The 10,969-nt window shown below is 38.7% G+C and overlaps 1 protein-coding gene across 1 annotated transcript in view; it reads right to left on the minus strand.

The window, feature by feature from the left end:
* Positions 1-10,969, minus strand: part of LOC102208068 (contactin-associated protein-like 4) — a 118,949-nt gene that overhangs the window by 97,043 nt on the left and 10,937 nt on the right. The window contains exon 2 of the mRNA XM_005736945.1: positions 698-808. Within this exon, the coding sequence (XP_005737002.1) occupies positions 698-808 (111 nt within the window). The remainder of the gene's footprint in view (positions 1-697; positions 809-10,969) is intronic.

Here is a 10,969-nt window from a genome sequence, read left to right on the forward strand (position 1 = left end):
TTTTTTTAAACCAAGAGCAAGAACTCAATCCAATCAAGACCAAGAAAAGACAGTCGGCCAGTCGCGACAGTAATTCAAACGTCATAATGTTTGCTGGAGTACTGAAATCTGGTTTCTGTGTATGCAGATGCCTTCCACATGCACAAAACATGATGAGAACCATCTGACAGAAGGGGAAACAGTTCTTTGTTTATTCTTGTTAGCCAACACAAAAAAGATCCACCAGCAAAAACAGCATCTTACAAGAACTGGGCGAAAGGTGTGTGAAGCACAGTATAGCAAAATACATATGAAGCCCACAGTGTGTGTACCTATTATCTTTCTGCGACATCCACAGTTGTGGGCTGTACGATGACTACACCATGAGGATAATTGAATTTTACTGTGAGTGCTCTGTAAGGTCAGCCAAATGGATTTCTTCACAAGGTAGCAAATAAAACAAAAACAAAATAATTGCCTTTACAATAAGAGAGCACTCCCCAATGAGTTCAGTTTTATGTTTGAACTTTTACTGCTGTGTGGGATTAAGTTTGAGTAATGAATTCTGGGTAATAAAGTCACAGTTTCACTTGGGCTTGCAGTGGTGCACGGCTAACCAGCTTGGATTGTCTCTGTTAGCATTTTTGACAATTACCAGGGTACTAACAGCAGATGGTGAAACGTCTAAGTTTAACAATAACAATGAATAACTACTCACCTTCTCTCCTGTTGACCTTAGCAAAGACCGGCCCATGACTACTGGACAGCTGGGAGGAGCTTCTGAAGGAGGATGGTAGAAGACTGGACATCAGTGGGTTGTCACAAACATCTGTTATCCAGCCACAGCAGAAAAGACAGAGATCAGTGTTTACACTCACGGTCTGTTTCACTGGACATTCATAAGGACTTTCTGTGAGGAGTTTGCATGTTCTCCCTTTGCCTGTGTTAGTGTTGTCTAGGTGCTCTGGTTTCCTCTTGTAGTCCAAAGACATTTAGGCTAAATGTTCATCCTGAATCCACCGTGGGTTTGGAAGTGGGAAAGATTCTGCACTTAAAGTCTGTATGTATCTCACTTTCCCAGGAACTGGCTTTGGTAAGGTGTCACATCCCCTCAACAAAATGATCAGATCTATCATAACTGTCAAGGGGGGAGGGGGGACCCCATCCACTCTTCCAAAACAGTTAGCCTAAAGGAAAGTACAGATTAAGAGTTTAGAGCTATGTAAGTGAGGCACATAATGTAGGATGCTTTGTATGGTCAGTAAGACTAGAAAAAGTGATCTATACTAGCCCATTTCAATCAGTCTCATAGGCTAATATCTCAGTGTGTTTTGCTCATATGATAGTGTCATCCCACCTGAAAGGTGAAACTTGGATTGCCCGATACCCAAAATATATGTAATCCTAGGTTGGGGGATAGATATGGGGCCTTAAAATGCTCTTTCAGGCAATAAGACAGCTTGGTTTCATGGAGAGACGTTTACATGCCTCATACACTCTAATGTTTATGGAAATCAAGGACAAGCAATACATCAACGTTCAAATTTTATATGAATTAGTGACTTATGTACCTGCAGTTGAGTCATTGATACAATGCAAAAACTTTATCATAAAGTGAAGTGCTTATTATGATGTTATGAATGGCTTTGATGATCAGAGGATCTACACTATGACAAGAGTTTGTCCACGGGCCTTTATTAGAAAATGTAAATTCTGCAGTAGTAATATAAAGTGTATATAAAATACTGACAAATGTTTGAGTATATTCATTCAGTCTTTAATATAATCAGTGTTATGCTTATTAAAGAAACACTGGACAAATTTTACCAGACCATTAATACAGGGTTTAAAGTAATAAAGGGCGAAAAATCTGATTGTGATACATTGATCACAATTACACAATGTGTACACAATTACTACAACTTGCAGCAGTGAAGTGTGCATATGAACTATACAATTTCATTGGTTTTCTGCTTTAATACTGACGCTGCTAGGATGAATCTTAAATATTGAATCAATGAACACAGAAAATAAATAATTTCTCTGTTACCGAACAAGGTCAAATGCTGGCGTACTGAACCTTAGTGATGTAAATTTATTTAAAAAATTCAGCACTAATGCCAACAGGTATTTCAGTAGAAATACTAGATATAACCATATCAGAAAAAAGTCTTGTTATTGCAACATATGTAACACATACTTTTATTTGTAATTGATCGTATACATTTACGACGAACAGCATCATAAATGCTGTTTCTCATCATCAGTTATAAGCGGTATCAATGACATTTTGTCTGATGTACGTACACTACAAGTGCATCTAGCGAGTTCTAGCAACAAATCAGCCACAAAATGCTTGGGCTTCTAAACTGATAACCTTTAAGACCCAAAGGATTCACTGCCAAAGGCAAGATGCCAAAAGAAACCAGAGATCCTCTTTCCATGATTCAGTGGTCCAGGACAAATTTTAAAATATGTCAGAAATATAAACAATACCAGTGAAGTGATTTTAATGTTGTGGCTCCCTGTGTTTAAATTGCTGTAGCGTATATCTGCCAATGCTACTTCACAGCTGTTGTTTTTTTGAAGTGCAAGAACACATTAGTGAACAGGATTACCCTTCGGTGGAGGACCCAGACTCGATATTTCTGTCTGTCAGAATATGTCATGCTGAAGAACCCTTTAGTGAAGAACTGAGGGCTGCTGTTCTCCTCATGACTGAAGTACTTATAAGACAGAGGCTGTGACTAATATGTCATTTATTCACAGGGAAGCCGTTTTCCCAGAACACCTGACTATTAGATCATTACAAATGTTCACTCATTTCTATGACTATTGTGTAATCTAACATTTTTTAATGGATTTCCACCACCAAGAAGAGTCGGCCTAAATTATTCACAATCCCTTCAGAGATGCCTGGTCCTGTCTCCCAACCATGACAACAAGGCTTCCTCTGAGATTACTTTGTCAACATTATTGTACTTCATTTCAAGCACAGAGGGATTTTCATTACCTGAGACTATAAACCAGAGACTGTTGACAGTTTTGAATAGCCTGTCATATCCACCTAAGCCTTTTCCATCTAAAACCGCTCTTCCCTGCAAGTACTTGAGAGTTTGTGCTTTTCTATTCAAGCTCAGGTGAATTTATTGTCGGAAATCTATTCTTTACTTTGGGTAGCCCTGTGCAAGAAATTGGATAATCACAACTGTCATTTCTTTCAGTAGTCCATGTTTTAAAACAACAGCAATACTTAAAAAAAATACTACACCACCAAACAGTTGCACAAAGTAATAAAGTAATATTAGTCAACTACAGAAAACAGGAAAACATCCAGGCATTTTCTTTGAAGCCGTGATGCACTGATGCAGATCCCATATGGACAGCAGTGACTTGTAAGCCCTTCATAACATAGGAAACAGTAAACATGTTTCTCACCTACAGAAAAATGAAGATTCAAGAACAGATAATTAAGCTGTGCAGTTTAAAATGACAGTGGGAATGACAAGGTGTTCAGGAAATGTATAATCTCACTATAAGATTATAAGCTGTGCAGTATAAAATGCCAGGATGTTTTCCTTAGTTTACTAATATTACATAACCTTGTTCATGTGTCCTCCTTAACAAGTGAGCCAAATCTCAACAAACCTTTGCACAACATTGTCACACCTAAAGCAAATATTAACATCTATGTTTTAAAAAAAGATTTATTATAAATCCCAACTTGTTTGATTTTCATATTTATACCCCCCTGCAAGTAAGCCACATTCTCCAACTGCCTTTTTCTCCCACATATCCGTAAATAACTTAACAGATACCAGAATTTGTGTCTGCAATACTGAATAAAGAATGTGAAAAAGCTGTTGTTTCCCACCTTATGGATGTGGATTTTGCTAGTTATGCTAAAGAGCTTTTTCTAACTTCTCATTTTGAACAGCAATTACGTAGTGTAGCTAAGTTACATGTAGCTAGCTAGCTTTAGCTTGTTAACAGACTAAAGTTTTAGCCTAGGTATAGCTAGCAAAATAATCAATGAATATCTTAGTCAGTCAGGTTAGCAAAGCAGACTAATTTAATGACCCATTATATTACAAACTTATTTCTTATGCAGGTCGTTATTTTAACAAAATAAAGTAATATAAAGGTACAAAGAAAGGCATGCAACTACTGTCATGGCTATGTTTAATTCCTTGCTGGAGGGGAGAGGGAGGGGAAACAGGGATACAAAGGAGGGCGGGGACAACTAATCTATAGTGCCTTTTTCACTGTGCAATATTTTTGTGTTAATATCCAACAGTGCAATAGACTCACAATAGTTGAAATGTGCAATTCCCTTGTATATTCTTATTTCTATTTATTCTATTTATCCCTATTGTATACTCTGTATTTATATATGTATCTTTATTTATATATGTGTATATGTGTATATATGGTATATTTCTGCTCACATTCTGCAACTTCTGTCGGTGCTGTGCTACTGAAAGCTGAATTTCCCAGAGAAACCCACCCGAGGGATAAATAAAGTTTCATCTAATCTAATCTAATCTAGCAAATGGATAAAACTGTGCTGTTCATGTGGCAGCATGAACTCTTGGACAACAAACGTCAATAATCCCATCATAAACAGTAGAGACTGGTAGTTTGGAAGAATAGATGTGCAGTAAATCACAAGTCTGTCAGTCAGAAGACTGCAGTTTGTGTCCTGTTTGGAATCTTAGCATTTTGAGTTTGTTTTCACTTGCTAAATAATCTACAGTTTTTACTCCCTAGAGTTAAACTATGCTGCACAACATTAACCCTGCTGCTTAAAATGATGCTTACTCAGTGCATTTAAATGCAGCACCCAGGGGTCCTCTGCAAGCATCCATATGTGACGAGTTGGCAGTGAGACTTGGCCTAATAACCTCGTGTCATCATCCACTGTGGCAAAAAGCACACATGTGACACTCCAGAGGCTTCAAGGAAACAGTACAGTTGTCTCGTGTGTGCCTGCTTCAGCAGATACTTGCTCGAGCCAACCTACAGTGGGTGAGCATGGACTCAAGCCCGAGCGACTGGATTCTGATTCTATTTCACTAAATGTGCACAGTCATCATCAATAACTGGTGATTTCAGCTGTTTTTTAAGCAGTGAATCTTTGCAGATTTTCATTTCAGTTCATTTATGGAAACAACATATAACCCATGCAACCTAACACATTTCATATCATTCTGATGCTGCTTCACCTGCGTCTAGCTTAGTCTAAAGCAGACAGAGATACTAAACAAGATATAGATGATGGCCGAAAGGGCATGAGTGCTGTAAAACATCATCAGATTTCTGAATAAGCAAGTCTGATTTTCTTCAGAGTTGCTGTGACATTTGAAAGGTGGCTGTGAGGGGGGAAAAAGTACTGATTAACACAGGCAAACATGATATAACATGATATAGCAATCATATATAAGATGCTTTGAAATCCCAGCCACTAACTAACTTTATTAGACTAAAAAACAGCTTCAAGTTTTGCTTAGAACTTTTACTGAGGACTAAACTGACAGAAGGACTAACTGGATTTGATTGTGGAATAATAATGCAAACACTGATAGAGCCTGTACTACCGGAAACCTAATATAACACTATTACAAGTAAACTAAAGCTATGCTTGAAATAAGTCTATTATTTTGAGTCCCTGATTCTGAGCGTTAATTATTTAAGTGTATGTTTTTGTCACTTAGTAAATTTCCACAAAGAAGTGGAATAAGGCTGTTTCAAGAACACTGTTTCTCTCAGCAAACCCACAAATCAAACACATAACACCTACAGACCCTGCTCCTTTGCCATGAAGCTCCCAGTGCATAGTTTATGTGCTAATGTTAATACCAGAGAGCTGAGTGTTGGCAACTTTTACTCACTGTGTGTCTCAACAATTGGCATCTTTATATGCAGTACTTTTGCCAGATTTACTAATCTAAGTATGAGCGCAACCCCTGAATAGCGCTAATAGGTGTGATTAATTGCACCACTTTCTAAACACAAGCACAATCAGTCCATTTCAATATGAAGTGCAAAAACTAAGACGTGCTTTTTTCTGCACTAAATATTGGTGCAATTAGTAGTAGACTGAGTGTCAAAAACATTAGCAAATCATTTTGCACACTTTAATTAAATATTCTTTTTCTTCTATTTTGTGCCAGATTACCTTGTGAATAATAAGGAAGTTTAGGCATTTATAGACTATATCAGAGATAACACAGTGGTTGGAGTGGATGGTAAGTATGTAAAACATACAACTATAATATCAGAGACCAGTGTTTGCATCCAGAGTACAGCTCCCTATCTAGTTAGTTTTAGGCATCCAAAGCACTTCAGTTCAAGATATTGAATACTGAGTGGTATCTAACATTTTAATAAATGACAGATAATAAAGATCAAGTTAAATACTTTCTGTCGTGGTCCTGGGTCTGACCCAGAGCTTTTGAGTTCTTGAACATGTTCACTATTTGTTTGTTTTATTTTTTGTATCTTTGTATTTTCCTTAGTATTTAGCTCTAGTGCTTAGTTGCTGTTGTTATGTGTATTGGAATTCATTATACTTCTAGGTTTAATGTCTTTATATTTATTAGTGTCTCTTATTTCTTCGTTGCAGGTTTTGATTATTTAATATTTGCTTGTATTGTGACATGGACACAGAAAAAGCATCACATTTACAATCACATTCTTTCCTCACAGCCTGTTTAGAATCACCAGTTAACCTAACATGGATGTTCTTGAGACAGTGTGAAGGCCAGAGTACCTGGAGAAAGGCCACACAGATATGGGGAGAAGATGCAAACTCCACACAGAGAGGCCCAAAAGCTTGTTTGCCAACCAACCTACTACCGAGCCCACTCATTTTTGTACATCATACTTAGTTGTAATTTTATGTATTCAGTTCATTTGGAAATTTAATTCAGTGGACTTTAGTTGGTTCAGTTAAATATGTGTCTCTGCACAGTTAATCACTACATGCGATATGAGAGGTCAGCATGTCGCCATTCCTAAAGATGGCCCCAAATAATCCACAAAATCATGAACTTGCCCAGACAAACCAAAGCATACCTCTTTAAGTCCTCTCTGTGTTCTTTGGCACAGTCGAGGTAACTGCTAAGCTAAACTCCAGCTACTAAACTGATACCAGAACAACTTATGCTGTCATTGAACGGAACTGAGCTACAATTGATCTTTTCCTAAACCCTTTTGGAGCAAGCTCACTTCTCCTGTTGTGTCTTCCTATCTCTCTTCTTCTCTTCTTCCCTGCAGAAGTTGTGAAATAAGACTATTCTGTTGAGTCATCCATAATCATTACTATTTCGTGGCCATGAAAGTCAAAGGAAAAGTTTGCGTGGTAATGCAGTTTGGCTGAGAACGATATGAATCCTGTGCCTTCTTTGGCTGCAGACCACAGCCTGACAGTCTGACAGCTCAAGTGAGATGCTGTGCTGCAGGGCTGACTGCTAACAATGAGAGAAACGTTAGTTCCTCCATACCAGCCCTTCATCTGTCTATTAGCAACACACCAGGCCAGTAATTCTGCTGACTCATGATCGAAGCCCTCCAAAGTTACAAAATCACATTAAGCTATAAAACACTCATAAATTCACCTTCCCATGCAACACAATTAACCGCTCTTTTTTGACACGGCATGAAAACATCACTGCTGTTTGGCATTGCTGTGTTAACTGCATTGATGTGAGGATTCATGGGAGGCAGACCCAATCAGTAAATTATATCATCAAAAGGAACTGTGCTGCAACAAGGCCACAATTAAAACATGTATCTGTAAGCTTTAACCCTTACCACATTACAGCACATGCTGAAACTAGTAATTTAAAAAAAATGAATGAACACATTGGTAGTAAGCAGGAAAACTTAAGACCATTCACTATGAAATATGTCAGTCTTATGTAGATTGGAAGAATTGCTGCTGGTTACATCACACTTACTAATGGACCCAGAAGGAGACATGTGGATTATGTGATGCAAATATCATTAATGGATCATTTTTGCATTTCAAAACAGGGACAAATACACTGAATGGCATACTTGTCTTTATAGACATTCTCCCTGAGAGAATATTAAGTGATATTAAAAACAAACAAACAGACTTACAAATTATTATCTGCTTCCTCCTTTCCTTTTTGCCTCCAGCATTCATCCTCAGCATTGGGTAAGAAGTTAGTCCTAAAGATTTTTGCAAAGCATTGTTTTTTCTTTCTTTTTTTCCTTTTAAAGGTACATTATCTAAACCTGAAGTTTCACAAATTCTGTCAGACAATTTGGATGTATTACAACAACTCATACAGATCTAAAAACAACTATTGTTTGTAACATTTTAATGACAGTAACCATTTCCTTTATAAACTACAGTGGCAATGATTCACCACTCCCTCTGAAGTTATCAATGGACAAGAGTTACAGTCCCTATGGCCACTAGAAGGCTTTGTCACTTGAATGAACATCATTACTGGGCATCTGCTAGAATGACTGTTGTTCCTCTGCCAAGATGAGGAGCCAAGATGGAGCCTCAAAACAAGTTTGTCTGCTGTGGTGTTTGTTCATTTCTCTATCGGCAAGATTTTGCAAAACCCAGAGCTGAATTTCACAAAAAAAATGGTGGAACTTGGACAAAGAAAAAACAAAAGAAATTTAAAGTGGACCTGAAGAGCTTTCTAAAAAACATATGGTCATGGCCTTAGAAGATGATTACACTGTTCCCCAACCACTATGCCGCGAGAAATGATCAGGTGTGCCGTGGAAGATAATCTGGTTCAATCTGATTAGTACTCTGAGCCAGCGGTCCCCAACCGTTTTTGCGCCACGGACCGGTTTATGCCCGACAATATTTTCATGGACCGGCCTTTAAGGTCTCGCGGATAAATACAACAAAATAAAACTAGTACCGGTACCAAAAAAAGGAAGATTTATTCATAACACACGTGAAAACACCCAGGAAAACAGTTAACGATAAAAACGATAACAAAATAACGCTGAAAACCGATAAAAACCCTGAAAACCATAAATTTCATACCTGAGCCTCAACTCTCACGGCCCGGTACCAAACGACTCACGGACCGGTGTGTTGGGGACCGCTGCTCTAAGCGATCAGCGTAGCGTGCAGAACAATTACATTCTCTTCCAGTAGAGGGCAGTACAACTACCTGCTCTAATTAAATAGGTTGCCAACTGCCAGTAAAACAGAAGAAGATGAACAAGAACTTATATAATAGTCGTGCTGTGAGTGAGACAATGCAGCATGTAATAGCAATAGATAAATATTTGAAAAGAAAAAGTAATCAATTTGACCTGGGCCCTGGAGAAAATTCTAGATGAAGGCCCTAGCATGAGTAGTAGACAGAAGAAAGCAAAAATGGTATACTGGGGACAAACGGAGCCAATTCCGCTATACCTGGTGCACGGGAAAAATTATTATGTTTTTTTGTGATGTTTTGTTTGGTGGTGTGCCGTGTGATTTTTCTAATGTGAAATATGTGCCGTGGATTCAAAAGGTTGGAAAGCACAGCTGTACAAGACTTATTATTTTGTTGAGAGCACAGTCCCTTCGATTGGGTTGAAACTTCTCCATTGACATTAACTGCAAATATAGAGACATTTACTGATGGTATACTTCATATTTGATTTGATTATATTTTTTACTCCCAAAACTCCACTCAAGGAGAATATGCAAACTCCACAACTGGTGTGGGCAAACCTTCTTGGTGCAAGGCAGCACTGCTAAACACTGTCCACACTAGGAGCCTAAGAGCTACTTGACATGTTCCTCTGTTTTCTCAGTTCTTGCAGGACATTTACCCTCCAGAGACAGTACATATCTTGACCACAGAAAAGTTTTTTTTCACTGAAAAAGTTCATCTACTTCAACCAGTCATTTTTACTGATCAGTGTCAAATTACACACAATCCAGCAATAAGGAGCCACAAGCCAGCGCATTCATAGTGTCAGTCCCAAGCCTGGATAAATGGGGAGGGTTGCATCAGAAGGGCATTCATCATAAAATCTTTACCAAGTCAAACATGCAGATAATAAAGAATGTCTGTGCAGGATCGTTAAGGGCCCCGGTTAACAACGACCGCCTCTGGTGCTGTTGGCCAACAGGGTGTCAGCGGAAAATCTCCTACTGTTGGACAAAAATAAAAGAGATGAGAAGGAAAAGTGTGTTAGGAGGTAGTAAGAAAGAAGGAAAGGCAGGCTTGCTGAGGTGAGAGTAGGGACTTTAAATGCACGGTCTATTACTAGTAAGGCGACAGAGGTGTCTGTTATAATGGAGAAAGGTATATACAGGGTGGGCCGTTTATATGGATACACCGTAATAACATGGGAATGGTTGGTGATATTAAAGTCCTGTTTGTGGCACATTAGTATATGTGAGGGGGCAAATTCCTCAAGATAGGTGGTGACCATGGTGGCCATTTAGAAGTCGGTCATCTTGGATGCAACTTTTGGTTTTTCAATAGGAAGAGGGCCATGTGACACATCAAACTTATTGGTAATGTCTCAAGAAAAACAATGGTGTGCTTGGTTTCAATGTAACTTTATTCTTCCATGCGTTATTTACAAGTTTCTCTTTGTTTGCACCCATTGACATGTCGAAGAGGTTAACACGTGAGGAGCGGATCGAAATTGTGTTGATATCTGGTGAACGCAGTAACCGGGTCATTGCAGCAGATTTCAATGCAAGACACCCTACGAGACCACCCATCTCCCATGCTACAGTCAGCAAACTGCTTGCTAAGTTTCGTGAAACTGCTTCAGTGTTGGATTTGCCAAAATGTGGACGCAAAAACTGTCACTAATTAAGAAACATCAGTGGCTGTCCTAGCTTCATTCAGCAAGAGCCCACAGCGTAGCACTCGCCGCATGTCAGTGGAGAGTGGCATTAGTCGAACATCCCTTCGGTCCCTTAGCTACTCACAAATGGCACCCTTACAAACTCCAGCTACTGCAGCATCTCAAC

The sequence above is a fragment of the Pundamilia nyererei genome, unplaced genomic scaffold (genome assembly GCF_000239375.1).
Source record: "Pundamilia nyererei isolate P.nyererei 1_Seehausen unplaced genomic scaffold, PunNye1.0 scaffold00072, whole genome shotgun sequence".
Classification (NCBI taxonomy): domain Eukaryota; kingdom Metazoa; phylum Chordata; class Actinopteri; order Cichliformes; family Cichlidae; genus Pundamilia; species Pundamilia nyererei.